The sequence below is a fragment of the Silurus aristotelis genome (genome assembly GCF_946808225.1).
Source record: "Silurus aristotelis genome assembly, chromosome: 12".
In the NCBI taxonomy this organism is placed as follows: Eukaryota; Metazoa; Chordata; class Actinopteri; order Siluriformes; family Siluridae; genus Silurus; species Silurus aristotelis.
The window spans coordinates 11,906,440-11,930,046 of record NC_139585.1 but is presented as its reverse complement, the minus strand read 5'-3'; the positions used below and the strand labels follow the sequence as shown (position 1 = coordinate 11,930,046).

Genomic DNA, 23,607 nt, shown 5'->3' with positions numbered 1-23,607 from the left:
GGAGCTGGAGGTAGCAGAGCTGAAAATTTTAAGGTTTTCGTTGGGAGTGACGAGGATGGACAAGATTAGAAATGAGTTTATTAGAGGGACAGCACATGTAGGATGTTTTGGTGACAAGGTGAGGGAGGCGAGATTGAGATGGTTTGGACATGTGCAGAGAAGGGACATGAATTATATTGGTAGAAAAATGCTGAAGATGGAGCCACCAGGTAGGAGGAAAAGAGGAAGGCCAAGGAGGAGGTTCATGGATGTGGTGAGGGAAGACATGCAGGTAGTTGGTGTGAAAGAGGCAGATGTAGAGGACAGGGTGGTATGGAGACGGATGATCCGCTGTGGCGACCCCTAATGGGAGCAGCCGAAAGAAGAAGAAGAAGAAGAAGAAGTAATAGATTACACACCTGACCAGATAAATAGTAGCACACTCTGTACAGACCTCAACACAGAGTGATCAACTATTGTGTAAAAATAATATCCATTTTTTAACATTTCAGCCCATGTTCTGTGGAAACTGTTCCACAGAAGTCATTCTAAAAAATATATTTAGAGAGACACGCATGTTTTGCTTCGCACATATGTTGAATTAACTTGAAATACAATAGGGATATATTCAATGTGACGAAGCAGCTGCTACTTGACATAATTAGCCACATCATTGATAATCATTTTCTAGAGCACTCTCTGTGCAAACTCTGCCATTTCTGATCATGTTGAGTGCTGCCTTGACTAAAAGCCTCCAATGACCCTATAGGCAGCTTGAATAAATTCTTTTTCCATTACTAAGTGGCCTTTGGGTATGCTTGCACTTGTCAATAAACAGCAAAGAGCAATATATCAATTAATAAAATCTCTATAGGTAAGCAAAAATAGTTGTTTAGACTAACCTTCAGAATAATATATCAGAAGAACTACTCATTATTTTCTCTCGCTCTCGCTCTCTCGCTCTCTCTCTCTCTCTCTCTCTCTCTCTCTCTCTCTCTCTCTCTCTTTCTCTCTCTCTCTCACTCTCTCTCTTTATTGCAAAACATTAGACTCTGCTGCCTTTTCATTTTTTTTTTTTTTTTTTTTTTTTTTTTTACAGTGACAATGACTCTCTGTTGTCAGAAGATATTTGAGCTAATGAGCTGTTAAAAGGAGAACCTTTCCCCCTGTTCAAGGGGTAGTTCATTAGCCAGGTTGCCTACGAAGGAATCATGCACTGATAAAGCCCAGAGTTTTTGGCTGAATAGAGTGAATTGTGGGATGTGAGAACGCAGTTTTCTCTTGGTACACCGAAGCCATTTGATAATTTGCTCTTTTGAAAAGAGCACCCAAAGGTAAAACTGCCTTATTCTTATTTTTTCAGATCTCTGTTTCTGTGGATAAATAAATATTGTTATATTAGTTTGACTGCATGGGTGAACAGAAACATGGAAAGTTGTAGGTCATAAATGAGACAATTTAACATGTAACATGGCAAATGCTTGCTTGAGATATACTATGTGAACAAAGGTTTGTGGAAACCTGATGACAAGATTTAAACAGTGTGTGCTTTGTGAACATCCCCTTCCACATTTAGTCCCTATTTTCTGTAATAGGGACTTCTGTAATATAATTTCTGTAATATAATAACCTCCACTCTTCTGGGAAGATGTTCCACTAGATTGTGGAGTGTGGTTGTGGAGATTTGTGCTCATTCAGTCACAAGATCATTAGTAAAGCTACTGATGTAGGTTGAGGAGGACTGTAGTGCAGTCAGCATTTCAATTCATCCCAGATCTGTCACCATTCGAGATCTTTCAGTCCAACCGATATTTCCATAGAACTCATTTTGTGCACGGGAACATTGTCATGCTGGAAACAGATTTGAGTCTCTCCAAAGATATCCTATACAATGACGTGTCTTCAGTGTTGTGGTAACAGTTTGGGGAAGAAACACACGTCGCGGGAAAAGTCAGTTGTTCCAGTCATTTTGTCCATACAGTGTACATCTTAAGATTTGCAGGTTTCAAGTGATTTGTTTGTATAAGATGTTGATTTATAGAGAGGTGGGCAGGTACATGTGTTGCACTAAGATGGTCTCTCTCACTGAAATTCAAGCAGCAGCTTCACATTGTTCACACAGTGCACTCATTCTAACATGTCTATAGTGATTCTTAACTAATTCACAAGTACTTAGATGATGAGCTGACCATGTAATCAAAGCTAAACCTTTTTTTTTAATAATAACAATCATAATAATAATCATTATCATAATAATGATGTTTTATTCCCAGGAAGCAAAATTGCACAGTGGAGAATGCCATTAATTTAAGGATTTATCCACGAGGGTTAAAAAAGTTCAGATACGGATATGTAATGGTAAATGCATGCATACCTTTTTATTTACACAATTAAAATAGCTATTATTACTGGCTGTGCTACTGAATTTTGTTTTAAAATTCTAAATTGAAAGGAAAAATTGTATATTAAGAATTCTGCATCCTGCATTTATGTTTTAATGTGTGCACTTCTGTCTGTATCATCCAAATATCTTGACTATCATATCATGAGAAAATATGGGGAAAGATTTATATAAAAAAAATGGATACAAAGTTTATAGGTGTATTTTATCTCACAGAAATGTTTCTAGTATTTTTGGAATCAAGTTATACATATTTAGACTGATGTAGTGGGAAATTGAATTTTGTGAAGGGAATGTACTTCCTTAATAGAAGTTGGTACCTGGTGTTGTTGACTATAGACATCCTTTGTTTTGTTGTTGTGTTTTCCCTTGCGATTAAGCTGTGCTACGTCATGACTTCATGCGGAAAGCCCGCGCTGGCTCCTCAGTTTACTTTGTGCATACTGAGGAGAGGTAAGCTGTTGGCGGCGATAAAAATAATTCATGACGTTTTCAAATATTATTATTAAAAGTGTCATAAATGTAATTTGTGATTTGTAAATTGATTTGTGGATGAACGGGGAGGAGTAAGCGTTTTATTTGCTGAGTACAGCGAGCCGAATAAGCTTGTGCTTTGGTTAGGTTTAGTGATGCTAGCCAGTTAATGGCTACAATTTGATTTGTGCAGGTGGTAAAGCTGGCGAAGCGGCCACGTTTATTTTGTTTTTTTTCTATAGTCCATCCAAAGAATTGTTTGAGTGTTGGTGACAAATTCTCCAGTAGTGTTGCGACCCTGTTGTAATGACTCGTCATTCCACAACAAAACGCAGAGAATACAAGCACCAGTCAGAACACGACCGGTTACACTTGGTCTGTAGAAATTTGTATTTATACATATTATACCAGTTCAGATGGACCATTTTTGGCACAAAAAAACCCAACAAAAAAAAAGTCAATAAAACTTTTTAATAATCAATACAAAAAGGAAAAATTATTTGTGAGAAATGACAGTCATCTATCCACATTGTGAAATTTGTATCATTAATCATTATCTAACTTAAAATAGTATGTTTAACTGTAGAGATGGATGTATAGCTGGTTAGTGGCATACATTTTTTATTTTTTTTGTATACATAATTCAGGCTTTTACAGTGTAATTGTTTACACATTCCATTCACCATCCTGCATCTTTCCTTGACTAGTTAAATAGATGGCTTCATTCACATCCCAGGATTTTTTGTGACTGATTTAGCAGTCTAGCATAGTATTAAGGCTGCACACAGCCTCAGGGAAGCACAGAAATTGACCAGAGCACCATTTCCTATTCAACCAAATATCCTTACCTTTGGAAAAACTTGCATCCCAGATCACATTCTGCTGTAGTAAATAGTAATACTTAACATACAGTGTGAGGTTTAGTAAGCAAACAATTATTATTTACTGTAGATGCTGAAATACCAAAATCTTCCACAGGGTAGCTAACTGCAGATATATCAATGATAATAATGAAATAAAGAACTGGAATGAGTTACAAACTAGTATGGTGAATTAAAAAAAAGGGTGTGTATGTATGTGTTGGAACATGTGTTTTTGTGTACGCATTGGAACCTCAGTGTAAATGCAGTTGGTCATGGCTGAGCTAGCTAATCTCCATATCTGCCTTGACACAGCACGGCCTCTGGAGTCAGTTTCCCTCTCTGCTGCTACCCTCTGTCACTTCCAGGCTCAGAGGTATCACTAGAGATTTATGGGTTGGAAAGGCTAAGCCTTCACTAGCTGGGTCTGGGAGCATTTCTTCCTAGTATTCTCTCAGATTTTTTTTTTTTGTATTAAAAAAAAAATTGTCTGTCATTTCAGAGTGGAACTAGACATGCAAATATTACATATGGCTAATTGATCAGGCACATAGTTTGTATTGTCTTGCTATCTGCACAACCCAACAATGTTTCTAAACTCAAGCAATGCTATCTCCTCATTGCAGCTCATAAATATGTTATTCAAATACATTTACTTTCATGTTTATTAAGCTAGAGGACAGTATTGCAAGGTCTAAACATTTCAAGGTCTTTTATTGTTTGTGCACTATAACACCAGGTTTTTTTTTACACTGCCATTGAGATAAGCTCTTTTGTATAACAATTAAATGAACACAGGATGACTTTTTATGTATGTTTGCCAGATGGTTGCAGCAAACATATGGTTATTTGTTGTTGTTTTTTTTTTTTTTTTTGGATAAAGAGAATATTACTGGATCAGTTATGATTAAATGTATTTAAAAGCATCCAATATTAGACAAATAGAATGCTAGCAGTGATACAATGTCCCCACTTATTTTAGGAAAATTGGGGTGCATGATATTGTATCATGAAACATTATATTATTGATACATATGTGGATATAAAGTGATTTTATATTTGCAATTGTCAATTATATTATCCTTTCTCATTTTTTTGATTTGGTAATCGTGAATATGGATATCACCTATTCATTCATTTTCTGTAGCCTTTTTAGTATTATTTTTATTACTTAGCAATCAAAGCTAATTAATTGCCTAATTTTATAACCAGGCTGTAGGGCAAGAATGTATTTTCTTTTGGGCATGCTAAAAGCATCCATTTTAGCAGTTTGGTCAGGTAAATGCTATCTATTTCCATCTGCCTTTTCCTGAATGAAGCTAAAGAGATGCACGCACGTAGGTAAAATGCTTTGTCTTTGTTTTTTTTTCATATTAATCTCTTTACCCTAGTTTGAAACACTGAATTATTCATATCATTGTATTGACTCGACCTTAAGGAAATGAGCAAGAGGTGTGTGTGTGTGTGTGTGTGTGTGTGTGTGTGTGTGTGTGTGTGTGTGTGTGTGTGTGTGTGTGTGTGTCTGTGTGTGTGTGTGTGTGTGTGTGTGTGTGTGTGTGTGTGTGTGGTGGGGGGGGTGCAGAGACAAGCAGGTCTGAATGAAGCACCAAGAGGAGCCAATACATTATTGAGGCTTTAGATAAGAAGCTGCACAAAGACCCTTAAGCCAATTTGGAAGCTCTGAAAGAATGATGCCTGTTGGCTTTATGCTGATGATGCCTGACACTTTCTTGCATGACTTAGCAGGTGTTTGATGACAGACTGCCTCGATGTTTGTGCACAAAGTCCTTTCTGTAAAGTTTAGATTGCATAAGTTTGATGCAGTGGGGGTCTAAAGAAAAAAAAAAGAAAGAAAAAGCTAACACCAACAGTATAGGGTTTTCAAATAAAAATATCCCTATGATTTAGAGTTTAAAACTTACCTCCTATGATTTGTACTTTTTTATCTATTTTATGAATACATACAGTATGTATGCACTAATTATGGCCAATCACATTATATGCAAACTTGGGTTAAGAGATGAGTTTCTTTGCAAAACACATTTCTGTTTGAAATACATCCCATATCTCTGTGATTTATTTGGCTAAGAAACTTCAATTTTGCTCTGTCAGCATTGCAAAACAGTTTTTGCTTTAATGTAAAAGCATTACAGTTTTATTAATGCAGGCTGAAGAGTTACTGGAGCTTGAGTAAAAGTGAGATTTTTTTCATTTAAAGTCCGGCCTGGATGTAAGCTTCAAAAAGCAAAAGCCAATGTAAAAGCTCATCTCTTTTTCATTTAATTCACACAGAAAGCTATTTGCATTCTAAAAGAATTATTACTGCTGACTTCTTTACAAATATTGATCAGTTTTTAATTGTATGAAGTTTTATTTTCTCATATAAAATTCTATATTTTATAATTCATTCTCATTATTTCTTTTAAATTTCACATTCATTAAAAAACAGAATGAAAATAATAATAATAATAATAATAATAATAATAATAATAATAATAATGTTGTCCAGTAAGTCCACTTTATATCTGTAAATGCCAAAATAAGTATACTGACTTTTGGAATAAAACCTTTGCAAGATGCATAAGCAGAGCTGTCATGATGCGAGAAGTAGTAAATTTGATTAACTGAGCAGGTTTTCAGATTTCTCCGCTGAAAAAGATAAATTTAGCTGAGAAACCTGAAAACTCTTTAAGCTTTGTGAACTGTGACTCCACTGATGGCATTTAAACATGCTCTTATCCATAATGTCATGCTGTCAGCACTGCAAATCAATGCTGCCACTTCCTATAGAATCAAACTATTTCCTCCACTGCTAGCGATGCATACAAATGTGGGACTCACACAAAGTCTTGGCACTGTCATGATGAATATAAGCCTGCCACATCTAAATGATAGCAAGTGAAGGCGAAAGAAAGAAGACAAGAGAAAAGATGGCATCAAGAAAATGAGAAAAACAAAGAAGCAGGGCTGCAGCACTCGTAGGAACAGAGGGAGTTACTGTGGGTGAATGACTTTTCTCTTTTATCTGTGTAGGATTGGCAATCAGATTATCACTAAAATATGTGTGAATGTAAGCGCTTTTATTAAATTGGTGAGATCACCAGTTTTATGATGCTGATTCTTTAATTCCTTTAAATTCAAATTTTGTATATGTGGAAGGCATGTTAGATTAACTGAATTTGGCCCTTGTTTGTTAAAGGACTTGTACATTGATAGAAAACATTTAGCTCCACCAAACTTTTGCAGAAATATGAAGGCTTGATAATAATAATGATAATAATAATAATATATGCTGAATTATTAGTTGACATATTTAAATATGATTGTTAGAAAATAACATTTATGTAGCTGTAAGTTCAAGGATTAACAAATCAGTTTATTGTTGCTAAAACAGGCAGCTGCTGAAGAATCAAGCAACCAGAGAGAGTTCTTTGAATATACTTAGTTAATTGAATGAAATAGGAAGCAGGTGTGTTGGAGTTCTAGTTAGTGTGAGCAAAGTAATGTCTGGGCTGGACTTTGATCAGGAATGAGAGCAGCATGAAAACCAGCATGGATTAGTAAATAACACTGAATGTGACTATTAATTAGACTTAAAATTCTTACATATTGGGCTGTAAATTCTTGCCAACATTTCAAACGTTTATACAACTGAGCAGTTACGGGCTTAAGGGCTTTGCAGGGCAGCATGACCTTCTGACCAGAAGTCCAATATCTTAACCAACTGAGCTACCACTTCAGTCAATGGAACTGAGGTAAGGAGGGTCTCCAGATTTAAGTTCTTGGGAGTTCACATCTATGAGGATCTGTCCAGAGGTGGCAAAAGTACACACATCCTTCACTTAAGTAGAAATACTGATACTGTACTTGTGTTTTAAAATACTCAGGTAAAAGATAAATTACTGACTATACTTTTTTACTGCAGTTGAAGTAGAGACGTTTGGGCTCTGACATGTACTTAAGTAAAAGTAGCCATAACTACTTACTGTTTTAGTGTCATGCTGGTAACTGGACCTCACATCATATTAATATTAGGGCTGTCAATCAATTAAAATATTCAATTGCGATTAATCACATGATTGTCATGAGTCAACTCACGATTAATCGCATGGACCACTATTGATGCTTTACGCAAATGTATGTTTCTTATTCGTGAAACCATACTCTACATAGAGCATGAAAACAAAATATTATTGTAAACATTTGAAAGTTATTATGGTGTTTTAAATTACGTAAATTATCAGGACACCAAACGAAACCTTTGCTAAGTTTCTAAACGGCTGGTTAATGAGGTGATACCAGAGAAACTGTACCTCTTATAACTTTCATATGGATTACATAATCAGAGAATATTTGTATTAAATGTGAATTGGTTTATTTAAAAGTAGACTTTTCGAGCTTCCTATGCATATATTTATTATGTCTGTGAGAAAAATATTCACTAAGATTCAGGTTGTTTTATTTGTGTGTCTGTGAAGAAAGAAGACAAAGACAACAGGAAATGCACTCTGTCTGTTTGCTTTATTTTACAAAAGCACAGCATTTTGTTGTTATTATAAGTGTGTATACAAGTAAACCATTTACAGATTCAATTTACCCTTTACAGAGTTATTTCAATTAGTTTCAGCGCCGGCGCGTTTGTCGACCTCAGAGGGTTGATTGTCGGATGTGTGCATCATGATGGATTTGGGTGCTGATTTGAGACTTGGCGCATCGGTAAATCGAATCTTTACTGATTAAAATAAATGCTTAGTGTTTATTTATTTATTTTGTATATCTGAGTAATGAAAGTGTTGCGCTAAAAGTTTTAATTTTGCCTCTTTTTATTTTGTTAAATTTTTTTTATAAAAATGGTCAAAGAGAAATGCGCGCCAAATTCATGGCGAGTGAATAAAACCGACATAAACATCTCTTTACTATACATACTTTACTGTATTCTCCACGTGTGTGCGTGAAGCAGTGTATGTTGCATACTGTTTAGTTTTTAACAAGTGTGTGATAGTGAAGCAATGCCTCCCATAAAGAAGAACCCTGAAATGGAAGGCGCTAAAAAGAAGAAGAAAATTCACGATTAAAAGTGAGAGAAAAGAAAAATATTCAAAAAAAAATTTCAATTCATCAAAAAAGCATAAATTAAGTGAAGCCACTAATTCGTCTGAAAGTCTTCCTGACATAATAATTGAAGGAGATTCTCCTTCCAAGCAATAACCCTTCTCCTCCTCCTTTCCACCACATCTTCCTCGTACCAGCATCGACTCTTTTTAAAGGTACAGTAAACATGTTTATTTGTTTTTATTTAAGATTATTATTATTACAGTATACAGTGATACAATATAATTGATAAATGTATTAATGTATACTGTATGTACTTTTATTTTTACATAAATAATTTGGGGTGTCTGGAAAACATTATCTGAATTTACATGATTTCTTATGGAAAAACTCGTTTCCGGAACAAATTATGCTCGTAAACTGAGGTTAGACTGATCACCAGGAGCAACTGATGACTTTCATGTCTTACTGAAGTAGGTTACCATCAGTACCACAGTGGAGGTAAACAGGCAGTGACTATTGTACATACAGTATATGTACATATTGTCACATGAACAGACCATTTTATTAAGAATGTCTGTAAATTTGTTAATTCATGCAGAATTAGAAGAGCAATGCATAGTCATGCAGAGTTACACGTTTCTGTTATTGTTTACACCAACATTAGAATGGAGGAAAACATGTTATCACAAGGGCTTGGGCCATGCCAGATGGGCTGTATCAGTATTTCAGAAACTGCTTATTTCCTGGCATTTCCAAACTTTGCACAGAATGGTTCACCAACAAACAATTTCCTATGAGCAACAGTTCTGCAGGCAGCAATGCTTTGCTGATGAGACAGGAAAATGCTCAGACTGATTTCATCGTACAAGACAGGTATTTTACCCTAAATTGCTTCTTTTAACAACCATGAAGTGCACAAAAGCATCCCGGAACATGACAGCATGACAAACCTGGAGGAAAAGACTCCCGCCTCCTCGTTCCAATCCGGGCTCACCAAAAACAGGTTAGAACAGTTTAAATATCACCTGGTATCTTATAAATGACCTGAAAATTATCCAGGATTGTCCCATGGTTACCTTCGCAGTAAAGATTTGTTTTTTTCTTTTTTTCAAAAGACAATATAATAGACAATATAAAAGACAGGAGTAATCAATTAATCAAGACTGTTTCATGCTAAAACTGCCTGAGAAACAGCCCAGAACAAAATCACAATGTCTATGAACCACTGTCAGATTTCTTACAGCAATAGACAGTAATTACTGTCATCAAGCTGTCAGAATGTCATTCTTTCAATTTGCTGCTGTGCCACCATCAATAGACAGTCAATGCCTAAAGACTGTAGGGGTAAAGCTGTAACAATGCCGGCAAAGAGGCGTGAGATACTGTAGCACATTTCTTCGCCTGCAAATTCCGACTATGCGTTATGCATGAACATAACACAGTTAAAATTAAAACATTGTTTTAAGTCACTTGTAACAAGAATCTTATTAAGAATATTTTAAAACTATACCATAATGTACTTATAATTAAAGCACAGAATGATTTGATGCAAGACAATTTTTTTTTTTTTTGTCTAATAAAATAAAATGTTAAACAAAGTAAAATTAAGTACTATTTCAGTTCTGGTCCATCTGCAGCCACACGAGGCTCTCATTAGCCTGGAGAAGTAACAGCATTAGATGTATGTCGAGATTGCAGTAGCACATGTAGCAAACTGAACCCACCGTAGGAGTTTCATTATCCGCTCTTTCTCCCCTGTAATACTGCTGATGCACACCCTTACCCTGATCACAATAACTCCTCAGGACAATGTTAATACTCACCTCAATGTGTTCTAGTGTGTGTGTGTGTGTGTGTGTGTGTGTGTGTGTGTGTGTGTGTGTGTGTGTGTGTAATGACTTGTTTGAGTGGTACAGTATGTTAACATTGACAGGATGAAGCATGCAGATTTTAACAATGGCATCTGCAAGGTTCATTTTGGTCAGCTGATTTCTGATGTGCCTTTGTTGGCTGGCAATACTGCACTTTGTACATGGTGGAATTATATGCATCACACACACACACACACACACACACACACACACACACACACACACACACACACACACACACTCTCTCTCTCTCTCTCTGATGGCCACTGTGGAGGGAATGCAAATAACTGGCTTTAAATGTAAGCTTCCAACAAAACCTTAGCCATGTTTTTTTTTTATAAAACATTCTTCCCATACATTTTTTCGGCACATGGATGCTACATTTGACTTGATTTTTTGCAAATAATGCATGATGGACAAAGTGCTCAATTCGTTTTTTAATTGCCTGCTTGTTGGACTTTTGCCTTCTTGAGGAAATATTGAAATATTTTATTATATTGCTGAAGTTATAAATGCATTCAACACATTTGTAAAGACAGTTAATTTAATGAATTAATGTAGTAGAATTTAGAAACCCAGAATTGTGCAGAGATATGCAGATTAATAACAGACTAACAGGCACAGACCATTATCCATACCATATTATTCAGTTTTTGCAACTTATTTGATGATTATGATAATGATAATGATCATTATTATTACTATTATTATTATTATTGTTCTTGTGTCTGTTGTTATTTATTCAGCTGCAAATAAAACCAAAAACCATTTACAGTCTCTATTTTAGTCCACCACCAATTTAGTTATTATGAAGTCTGAGTGCTTTCTAATGCCATATCCACACCTGAACAAGCCACACCATATCCATGCTAATTTAATGTACTAGAATAAAATGGCTGATTATATTTGAAACATTTCTCGCTTCTAAATAAGCAGTCTGAATCCGCTGCCATTCAGATGAATGTGTTGTCTGAGTGGCCTTATACTGCATTAATATAGCTTTGTGTACTTTTACTGCAATTTAGTTTAATTCCTTATTGCATCCATAATGTCATTTATTTTCTATTTCAGTAATGAGTCAATGGCACAGGAATTAGTGTGTTTATATACAGAAATGTCCATACTCATTTAAGCAACAGCCAAGACTATGGGCAGGATAAAATGATTATTGAGAGAATAAATGAAATGAAAGAATCCCAAACCTTAGACTCTCTAAATGGCCTATTCCTTGTCACTAACCACTTAATTTACTTTGACAGGGTTCCGGTGTATTCCTGCGAATACTGGGTGCCGGGTGCAAATATATGTATGTGAATGTGTGTCCAGTTCCTGCACACACATTTACACACACCCCTAAGGGCAATACACTATATGGACAAAAGTTTGTGCACATTTGACCATTAAATTTCATATGTGCTTTAAAAATCCTATTCCACATTTAGTCCCTATTTGCTGTTATAATACTCTCCACTCTTCTGGGTAGAAGCTCAATTAGATGTTAGAGTGTGATTGTAAATATTTCTACTCAGTCAGACATAAGGTCTTTAGTTAAAGTCAGTTATTATTTTAGGGTGAAAATGCCTGGGGAGCAGTCTGCATTCCAATTCATCCAAAAGGTGTTCAACAGGGTTAAAATCAGAGCTCTGCAACAGGCCACTCGAGATTTTCGACTCCAACTAAACTCTATCTTCAGAGAGCGTTGTGCTTGTGCATGAGGAATTTTCATTGTCAAGTGAAGGGAAGATTCAATATTACTGCATACAAAAACTTCCTATACAATTGTATGCCTCCAACTTTGTCATATCAGTTTGGGGAGGAATCACTTTTGGCAAAAAAATAGGGTGTCCAAATACTTTTGTCCATATAGTGTAACGTAGCCAATCCATCTACTGATATGTTAAAAAAATAAAAAAAACATACATAAACAGTTAGAACATTCACAAAAGCACCACAGAGTGGGTAGTTGGTCCACTCTGCATGAAATTAAATATATCTATAAAAATAGCTTTTGTAAGTGGTGTTTATTTAAGAAAACGATGTTACATGACTCAATATAGTAACTCATGTTTAGCCCTAAACTGTTCTTTTTTTTTTTTGTACAATTAACATTATATACAAGTCTTTACAGTTTCCTCACAACACTTGAACATCCATGTTAATGTGAGGAGCACTTAATTACAAAAGTGTATTCAAGAGAAAAAAAACATTTTGATAAATAGAGATAAATACATCGCAAAAAAAAAAGAAAGAAAAAATATATCAGCCTCACAAATAAATAAATATAATAAATAGCATTTGAATGATCTTTGGCCAAACTTGGGCCGTATCCACATTTGCCTCCCGTAATCCTTAGTGAAGCTCGTCTCAACATTATTTATGAAATGCTAAAGCACTTGACATCTTCAGCACTGTCTCGCTTTTCTGGAAGGCATGTGTTTGTGTGGGAAGTAGTGTGTAGGGGTAATTTTGTGTTAGCATGAAAATCAGAGGTAAAGCAAAGGGAAATAAAATCTATTGAGGCACTTTTTAAGGATGTTTTCGTTCCCTTTTTGAGTTTTGTCTTTCCTTAAGCACTGAAAAAAAAACGAAGAAAAAAAGAAAGAAATATAAAAAATAATACTTGTTTAAATTCTTGTCAGTTATGTTGCATTGGGGAATGAAAATAAACTGGACTTCAACACTAGCTTGAGGTTGAAAAAAGTATTAAAAACAGAAAGAAAGAGTATAAGACAGTGAAGTAAATAAATAAACATTTTGCAAAATGGCATCATCAATGGTTGCTTTCTGTGGTGCTTGTGGAGATGATGTCAGTCTGGCTTAGTGAACGTTCTCCAAAAATCCCTGCAAGGGTTTTGAAATGAGGTCCCCACTCATTTAGGTAATCATAATCCTCTTCTGTCTCACCATTTAATGATTCTATGGAGCTCAGGCTTTCAGCCACTGATCCCTCACCTTCATAAGCGTAGGTGGCCAGTGAGTCATAGGGCGGTGCAGAGTTATCATCGTCATGTGCCTGCAGTCTCTGACTGATGAACTTCTGAAGGTCTTCACTGTCCTGTGAGGCGGCTAACGGCTGAGGAACAGAGGCAGCCTCTGGTTTAACATCCCTCCGATAAAGATTGTCCTTGATGGCTTTAGGGTTTCGGAGAGTGCTAATGTCAAATGCATGTGTGTCCTCCTCTCCTCCACCTTCATCATCATAGTGGATAACATTATCACGGATATCTTCTTTGGAGGTCATAAGCGTCTCCTTTTTCTTTTGCCGCCGGACTCCCATGTAGAGCACTACGATCACTGTGGGGAGACAAAAGCACGTAAACATTCAAATATCAAACAGCCATCTATTTGAAAGGGGTTTCCCAACCACAATCAGTGACTGAAGAAAAAAAAATGAGAGAAAATGACATTTGGGTAAAAAAAAATGAAAGAAAAAAGCTTGCTTCAATTTTTTTGCATTTACATGAACAATTGGTTGCCTGAATTGTAACCCATGGGTTAACAGAATGGCGGCATCTTCAATCCTGCAAAAGTTTATTCAGAGTCGTAATCTTTTTCAATTTAGTCGGACTACTTTAAAGTGCTGCAAAACCTTTTCTTTCCAGCATTCTGACTTATTTTTACTGAGCTATTGGGGAAGATTTATAATCAATATAAAACAGCTACACACACCTGTAAAAATAGCAGCTTTTTATGGTCTAAAAAAATCAAGCCAAATTAAATCCCATCAGAATTTTTTTTAACTCTTAACTGTAAAATTACAATGTATAAACTTTAAGGGGAAAAGCAATCAGAACCATTTCAGAGAAAAATAGGGACAACAAAAATTGCAATAACCTGGTAAAAAAAGTGTGCACACCATTTTAGAATTGGGAACATGGGTGTGTTGATTTGGTATGCAATGTTAACAGCAAACGCGCAAATATGACAGCAAGACACACAATATTATAAATGAAGAAAACAGGGCCCAAAAAGCATAAATCGTATCTCACTTGTTGAAAGGTACCAATCAGAAGAGGGAAATAAATGAATTTCCAAAACATTAGATACTATGGAAGATTCATTAACAAATAAACAAAATAAAGTCACAGTGACATTACCAAGAACAGGCTGTTCCTTCCAAATGTTTACAAGAACAAGACAAAAACATACCAGGAAGGCTGCCAAGGAGCTGCAGGAATATCTGACTGAATTACTGATTGCACTCTGCATATGGCAACAATCTCTCATATTTTGTCACATGTCTGGACTATGGGGTTAGGTGGCTAGATGGAAACCTTTTCTCACAAAAAAAACAAACAAACAAAATAAAACATCCAAGATTACCTAAATCACCCCAAACTATACGTGTTCTGATGAATCTAAATCCAAAAGGTATACTACTAAAATAGTTTCAAAAAGTAGGTATGGTACAAAAAAAGAAAAATATCACCCTACCCATGGTGCACAATGGCGTTGGCAACATCATGTTTGAGCATTGCTTTTCATCAGTCAGAACGTTTATTAAACTGAAGAGAATCCAAAATAGCTACAAATGCTAGTCAATTTTACTGCAAAACCTTTGGGTCTCTGCATTTAAGCTGAAGATGAAAATCCCACCTTTCAGCATGAGAGTGACCCAAAGTATAAATCCAACTCAACAATGGAATGGCTTAACCAAAAGATCAATGTGTTTTGAATGCCCTACAAATAAAAATCTGCAAGGTGACCTGAAACAGGCTGTGCACAGAAGATGCCCTTACATTTTGATGGATCTAGAATGTTTTTAGCAAGAAAGAGTGGAGAAATATTGCCAAGTCAGGCTGCGCCATGCTGATAGACTCTTATCCAAAAAGACTCAGTGGTGTAATAAATCAAAAGGTGCTTCAACAAAGTATTAGTTTGAGCATGTGCACACTTTTGTTAGTAGGTCTTTTTTTTCTGATTGATTTTTACAGAATTTTTATGCATCACAATTTCACATTGATGGAAGGAAAGAACTTCTGACATGATTAATCATGGTTAACTTTATTTATTTATTTATTTTACATCACAAAAACTTTGAACTGGGGTGTGTAAAGTTTTTAGATTCATTGTATTGCCCTGTGGCCTGAGTCTGGTAAATGAAGATATGCATTTATATGAATGCAGTGCAGTCCTCTTAATGTGTGTGTGTGTGTGTGTGTGTGTGTGTGTGTGTGTGTGTGTGTGTGTGTGTGTGTGTGTGTGTGAACTGCTTTTTATTCTGCATTATGTGTGCGTGTGTGTGGAGTTTAGAGTGCTGGTTTGGAATGAAGGCAAATGTTCATAAATTTCATAAAAGTGAAGTCTTGCAAAATATTACACTTGCGGGAAGAACATGAGACCAGCAGGACCAAAGGAATAAAAATAACCCTGTGGTTTCTACCCTCTCATTGAGGAGATTATGGCTGTGAAACAACAGCCCCCCCAAGTGACATGCATCTACATTACAACACTTAATCTCTGTGTGGCTGTGTGTTTGTGTTTGTGCTTTTAAGGGGGTGATTTTGGTATGTGTTTCAGATATGCAGAAGAGCAGCTGATAATGCATTTTCTTTGGTTGTACAGAGTTTTAACTGTGACTGTCATGGATGCTGCTGCAGAACTGAAAGTGGGTCAGGCTGACAAACATAGCACCTTATAATAGAGGTCACCCACCATGTCTCTCCCTGCATATATTCCCTTCTCTTCTTCTGTGCTTGTGTGTTTACTCAGTGAACCATTCAGGCTATCACATGAATATGACTAAAAGAGCCTTAGGGGTCTCTCGCGGTCTATTCAGCAAGGAGGCAGGGAGGTATGCCAGCCTTTGCTAGTATCCTCTAACACCTGTGCTGGTATTCTCTTATCAACAGTGCAGTAGAATCTGGAGCATTGTTCAAAGATGATACAAATGTTCTTTATCATCTTTCAGCTGCTAAGCTTGTGAGATTGTGCGCAATATGCCATTGTCTTATCGTGCCCCAACTAAATGATGGTAGTATGGGGAAAGAAAAAAAGACATATGAATCATGTGTACATTTTTCACTATTCCAGTGAAAGAAATAATGTTACCTGGCTCAAGGTTATTAGCTATAACTTAGCTTATTACTGAAATAAAAAAACCTGTACATTTAACACAAAGCATGAGTTACTGCATTCTTCTATGATGAAGTAACCCAAATAAAGACATTGTTTCATTTCCTACATTTAAGCCAATTATAATATTTTGTGAGCAATCATGGCAAGGAGAGTCCAAAGGGCTGAGACCACAGTTTCATTTAGAATTGGAAATAAGCGGAAAGTTTGAAAATTCTGAGATATTTTAATCAAAGAAAGTAAATGTTATATCTTGATTCAAGATTCTGCTCAAAGTCCTTATTTAAATTTATGCAAATGTATGATATTAACCATGTTAACAGCTTTGTACTAAAGGTCATATTTTCCTCTTGTCTAATCTCTTCTATTAAAGCTGGTGTCCAAGTGACACTCTTATGTATCTGATCTAAAATGGACCATAAATCCATTGCTATTAAAGTTTGATCGAGTGCTCACTGTCATTAACGCAATAAGGGGACAATTATTCAGAAACTTTCAAACAGTTCTAAATTTAAATTTTTTTATTGAAGTTTTCATTGATTCTATGCCTCACACAAGTTGTCAATTATGTAATTTATAACAAAATTGTTGCACTAAATTAGAAAAATAAAATAAACAGAAGCCTTTTTCAATTTGGACACCAATCTATGTAGACATTTGACCATCACAGCAATATGTGCTTGTTTTAGACTGGTTTCTGCAAGAATTTAAAATCAGTCAATTAGGTTTGCCACAAGAGCATTAGCGAAGCTGGGCACTGATGTTGGGTGAGAAAGCCTGGCATGCAGTCGGCGTTCTATTTTATGGCAAAGGTGATTAACCCCATAGCATACAAATATATTCTAGACAATTCTGTGCATCCAAATTTGTAGTAGGAGTTCGTGAAAGGTCCACATTTGGCTATGTTCGAGATAATCCTGTCGACACATATTTTTCTCGATAAACGATTAAATCCAACCTGCTTGCCAGAGACAATTGGAATCTATCACAATTTTACCTATAGAATCTTCAATCCAACATTCCAAGTCTAATGTTTATGTTAAGTGGAAAGAAGTTTGTATCCTGCCACAGAGTTTATCTGAAAGAGGTAATGTATAACATCTGGTGGATATATCAAGAGAAATGAGCAAAGACTGGCCAAGCATTCTGGAAATGTTAGACTAGAGCTGTTATTACCACTGAGAGGAATCAAAAGCTACTTAATGTGACTAAGATATTCAAGTAAAATGGTTTTCTTAAATCTATCATACATAAACAAAAGTTCTAATTTAAGAATTATGACCAGGCTTTTTTTTAGGAACATTACACATACACTTGCATACTATTTCTAGAACAACTATAAAGTAAGTAAGTGAAATAACACTTACTGCTTATTTTAAACCTACTTTAGTCTTTTCAATCTTAAAATGTGTGCAATTAATTCCACAGTTTTCTTTTATCCTTTAGTACACTGTTAGTCAACTCGTTTTGTTCCAAACATTAAAAGCACTTTATAAACATCATATTTGGAGCACAGTGTATACTGTGGATTCATTTGGTTTACACACGGTTTAGTTTGGTGCCTGTGTCTTTCTGTACAATTTATTCCTTCCTGAAAGTGCACCGTAAGCAATTACACTGCTCAAGGTTTGAAGATAAAACATGCGGCCAACTGCGGGAATGAGGAAAAACTTGTGAAGGGAAGAAAAAAGTTAACTCTCTGACCACTGGTGTCCCATATACTGTACGTTTGCGCTTTTTATAATACAGGATTGTAGAAAACTACAGAATAAACTGCAAGTAACTAATTATTGTCAAACAGGTATGACTTCATATTCTGAATTTTAACATCAGTCATTTGGGTGATGCATACACTATATCCAAGACTATTTGTTTCACCATGTATTGAATTAGCTCTTTACTGTGCAGTGATACTGTATCTTGCTTAATCTTTACCACCCAGGACTGTTTTTGTAGATGTTAGCTTTTGCTTTACCAGTGTACAGTACTTTATATGCTGCGACATGCTTGATCATGCAGTTTATTGTCAGCTTGCTTAACTTTGCGTTTGCCATTTAGATTAAACTCCTGCTGTTCCTTGTAGTTGGTGTAGAATTCATGTTTACATGATTAATCATACTTTGGGCATTTAAAATACTGTTTTATACATATTACAAATTGGAACTAGATCAATCATATGTTTTGCAAAATTTCATTTGCTGTACTGTATGTATAACAAATAAACATGTGTTTCTGTTTTCAAGTCATAATTATGTGGAATATTTCTGGTCTAGTTAGCAACAAATGAGTCAGAAAGTCCTACCTTAATGACCAACAATGCTGCATAAATCGCCACTGTAAGGAGGCAATAAGGGCTCCCTTGCCCATTCTTTATGCTCAGCCTAGAGCTTAGGATCTAAGTTATAGCCCAATCCAAATTTCTCATCAAGATCTAAGTCCATCTCGCTAGTAGGGATTTTTTTTTATATGAATCTGATTAGGAGAGAAGCCACCATGGATGATATCCCGGTGCCTAATTAATAAGTGCATTCTAATTAACTGAGCTTGGAAAGCTTCAGAAGTCTGTTTATTTTGATCCACTCAATAAAAGTCTTCCAGGATCAGTTTGGCATGTAGCTCATGAAGGACAGAACTTTGAGATACCTTTTTTTAATTAATGATGAGTGGGATTAGAAGCAATACAATGCAAATTTAATCATATGAAAATCTCTGGTTAAGTTCCAGAAATGGATTCACTGTTCTGTTTTGTGATATCTCATCTGGGGACTATACTAGGTGCACGCAATATATAAATTTTTTTTTAAGTTAGAAACCGTGATACGTTCCAAATCTGCAGTCCACCATCTGGTAGCACTAATGATTTTGTCCTCAATTAAGTGAACCTAATTACTGAGATCATCTGCGTTGTATCTGTAGCCACTGCAATCCGTGCGTTGGATTCAGTTCACTACCTGTAATGTATGGCTCACAGATGCAAAACCCTTTTCCCAAAAATCTTTAAGGCTTGACAAAGCCTAATATTACCATATTTTCCAGGTATAAAATAATAACAGGGTTTCGCTGCATTCTCACACAATGCTGTAATTATTTTAATTCCATGTTAATTAGACTTGATTTCATCCCGGGTTAGTAACAGCCAGCAATCCACTCACCTAGCAGTATTACAATGCAAAGCAGGATAGCAATAAGTGCTCCGGTGCTGAGACCCACAGGGAGGAAGATGGCCTCTGCACTGCAAGTCAGCAGGGATCCGTCAGAATCACAGCCACACACACGAATGGTCAGGGTCCCAGTACTGCTCTGTATCGGGTAACCACTGTCCTCAATTACTACTGGAAGGTGGTAGATCTCCTGAGCACGGCGCCAGAAGCCACTGCGCAGGGTTACAATGCCTGCAGTGTTGTCTGGATATATATGAATATAAAAGACAAAATATTTAAACAAGTGCAGTGTTTAAGGTTTAAGAAAAGCAATTAAATATAGAATAGGGTATATTTATTAAGTAAAGCTTGGTTTATGGGTTATAACAAAGGCAAAGGCACTTCGAATGAAGTCTAGTGTGGCAGATTAGAACAATCCAACTTGACCAACCTGACTGTTGACCAACTGAGAGTCTGACCAGTATGAATTAAAGTGGTGAAAACTACCAGGAGCCCATCCGTCAATCTAACTTCACTGCTCATTTCATGGTGAAAGCAATAGTCAACTGAGGCCAATTAAATTGAGATGGTTGTTATTAGTAATATTATTTATTGATCACTAAATACAGACACTTCCCGTGGGCTCACCACCTGCAGGAGGGACCGTAAGGGACGGTGCTGTGAGGATTGGGCAGCAGTCAAAGGCGGGGGCCTGCTTAGACTGCTGCCCCCGCGACCCGAATTACGGATGAGCGGGAGAAAATGAATGAATGAATGAATAAATACAGACACAAACTATGTTGTGTTCTTTTTTCCTTTATTGTTTTAAACAGGTAATGCTGCCAACTACACACTCATTTTTTTTTTTTCAGCATTTCAATGTTTATAGCACTTTCAATGTTTATATAACATTATATAATGTTTATATAATGTAAGGTATCTGTAGTTTGTAAATGTATTTTTATTTGGGGAATCATTTACTTTTACCTCATTACATGTTAATGCATAATATCTTAATTAAATATCCTACTTCCCTATATCTGAGAAAAAAAAATAATTCTATTGCTAATCATAAGACCACAATCACAATCCTTAAATTTTTTATTAAGTAGATATGTAAAAAGAGATGGTGTCTTTCTCTAAACTGTACTTATAGAACATAAGACTTGGATATTTTCAGTGAAATGTTTCTCAAACCCATAGTGACTCTCATCCTGTTCTAGAAAACTACTGACATGTAAAGCTTTCAGTGATGCAGGATAATGGATAAAATCATGATTAGGGATAAGATGGCTGAATATTATAAAAATGTAATAAAATGTTTTCTTGCAAAGCAAATAAATCATTGTCCTATTTTTATTTCCTTAAATAGACCGCATTTCGGACACTTTATGCTTGTTTGATTTTTTTTATTATTATAATTATTACTCTGTGCAGCTGAATCACCAAATCACATGTTGAGGCTACCTTGTGATTTCTACCTCATCAACAATTGTATGAAAGGTTTTTATCAGGGTTGTAACAGCTAGCAGGGTGATGCATAATGGAGACAGCACTCCAAGTTAGTGCAATGTATTGGCAGCCGTGTTTGCCAGAGTATAATCATAAAAATGCAAAAGGCTTTGTTTACGAGACTGTCGTTTCAACTGGAATCAAGCTGTTTTATCGGGGGAATATCATTTACAAAATTACCTTTTGCATTTTAAAAATACTTTGCAGTTTATTGACAACATGGGAAATGCTACAGCTACAAAAAGAGGTTGGTTCCACACATATTCAAACAAATGCTGTATTTACTGAAGATATGAATACAGAACTTAGTAGATAGAATCGAAACTTTGTGTGTGGGTGTGAGAGAGGTATATATATATATATATATATATATATATATATATATATATATATATATATATATATATATATATATATAGAGAGAGAGAGAGAGAGAGAGAGAGAGAGAGAGAGAGAGAGAGAGAGAGAGAGAGAGAGAGAGAGAGAGAGAGATACTCACTTCCGAAATCTTTGATGGTAAAGTTCTTGATCTTCACTTCTTCTTGTGGTGATTTGAAAGAGAAATTGTGTTCTCTCATAGGAATATCCTCATCTGTTGCACTGAAGATCTGAATCACCTAGTTATAAAGGACAATTTGGTGAAACTCAATTATCTGTACATTTCTTGAAATAATTTTACTGCTGTGTATCAATGTAAACATTTCTTGTTTAGAATACAATTTAAGATTATATGTTAACGTCTTGGATATCAATGTCTTATTAATGTCTATCCGAATCTAGATAAACTAGATAAAGAGAATACAACTGAATTAACCATAACAATTTAATTTAATTCATTTTTGTTTGTATAGCGCCTTTTACAGTGGACATTGTCTCGAAGCAGCTTTACACAGATAAAGCAGTTATATAGGGTGGTATAAAAGAATGTGTAAGATTATTGCACTATAAGTTTGTTCCTTATAATTGCTTATCCCTGATTTGCAAGCCAATGGAGACTGGCAAAGAAAAGATTCCCGAGATGTTATGAGAAAAAAACTCTGAGAGGACCAGACTTAAATGAAAACCCATCCTCATCTAGGTGGAACCAAATTTCCATTCATTGCATTGTTGAGATGTGTAGTAATAGGTGTGTAAATGAAAATGTAACAAAAGTATATCGTTTTTGTAATTTTTGATTGAGCAAAATGATCAAACATACAATATCTTTGACTAAGAAAAAGTGTGCAAGTTTGGGTCCTCGCTTGCATCAACAAAGTCTGGTCTTTACCACACAGGCTTATGTAAGTGTGTGATGCTTCAAACAAAAAAGACCTAAGGAAAAAAAAAAAAAAAAAGAGTTAAATGCTCACCAGGCATTGTTAGAAAACCATTTCTAAAGAATCTGGCCTCCACCAGTTCACTGTGAGGCAGATAATATACAAATTAAGGAAATTCAGCATGGCTGTTATTTTCATTCCAAGGGTGCAGTAAATAATCACAAATCACCAGGATAACATATAAACACAGGAAAGCATGGGTTCACCTTCAGGCAAACACTGAACAGAACAGTGTGAATGGAGGATTGAGGAGGAAGCTATTACACTCAAAAAAAAAAAAAAAAAAACTCTGTCTGTGATGTTTACTCAAGAACATGCTGATAAACCAGAACCCAACTGGAAGAATGTTCCATGGACAAATAAAATCAAAGCAAAATATTAAAAGCATTATATTTGGATGAAAATCAAACACTAATTCCAAAATAAGAACCCTGTCCCCACTGTTAAGCCTGAAGGTGGCAGTGTGCTTTACTGCCACAGGATGTTTAGGATGGCTTGCCATTATTGGTAGACCTATGAGTTTTCAATAGTACCGGGAATTATACAAGATAATGTCAAAGTATACATCAGTGAACTACAGCTTAAAAATAAGTAGGTCATACAGCAAGACAATGACCCATTGCACACTAGTCATTCTACACAGAAATCGTTAAAGCAGAAAAAAAATAACATTTGGAAAGGCCAAGTCAAAGTCCAGTCCTTAAACCTAAACATATTTTAGAAAGACCTATAAGCAGTTCATGCAAGGAAGCCCACCAGCACCACAGTTTTATTAGAAAGAATAAACCAAAACTCCTCTAACCTGTTCTGATCACCAGTTACTAAAAGGTTCACATACTTTTTCCAACATGATAGTACAAGTGATGACATTTTTAAATGATCAAGGATTAATTACAAACCAGGACTCATTTACATTTACATTTA

General features: G+C 35.6%; 1 protein-coding gene and 1 long non-coding RNA gene across 2 annotated transcripts in view; both read right to left on the bottom strand.

Moving 5' to 3' along the window:
- Positions 1-23,607, bottom strand: part of LOC310734576 — a 342,084-nt gene that overhangs the window by 65,859 nt on the left and 252,618 nt on the right. The gene's annotated exons all lie outside the window — the stretch shown is intronic.
- cdh12b (cadherin 12b) overlaps positions 12,647-23,607 on the bottom strand; it is a 136,114-nt gene continuing 125,153 nt past the window's right edge. The window contains exons 10-12 of the mRNA XM_083556708.1: positions 21,867-21,984; positions 19,868-20,119; positions 12,647-13,934 (exon numbers count right to left, since the gene is read on the bottom strand). Coding sequence (XP_083412834.1) covers positions 13,411-13,934; positions 19,868-20,119; positions 21,867-21,984 — 894 coding nt within the window. The 3' untranslated portion in view covers positions 12,647-13,410. The remainder of the gene's footprint in view (positions 13,935-19,867; positions 20,120-21,866; positions 21,985-23,607) is intronic.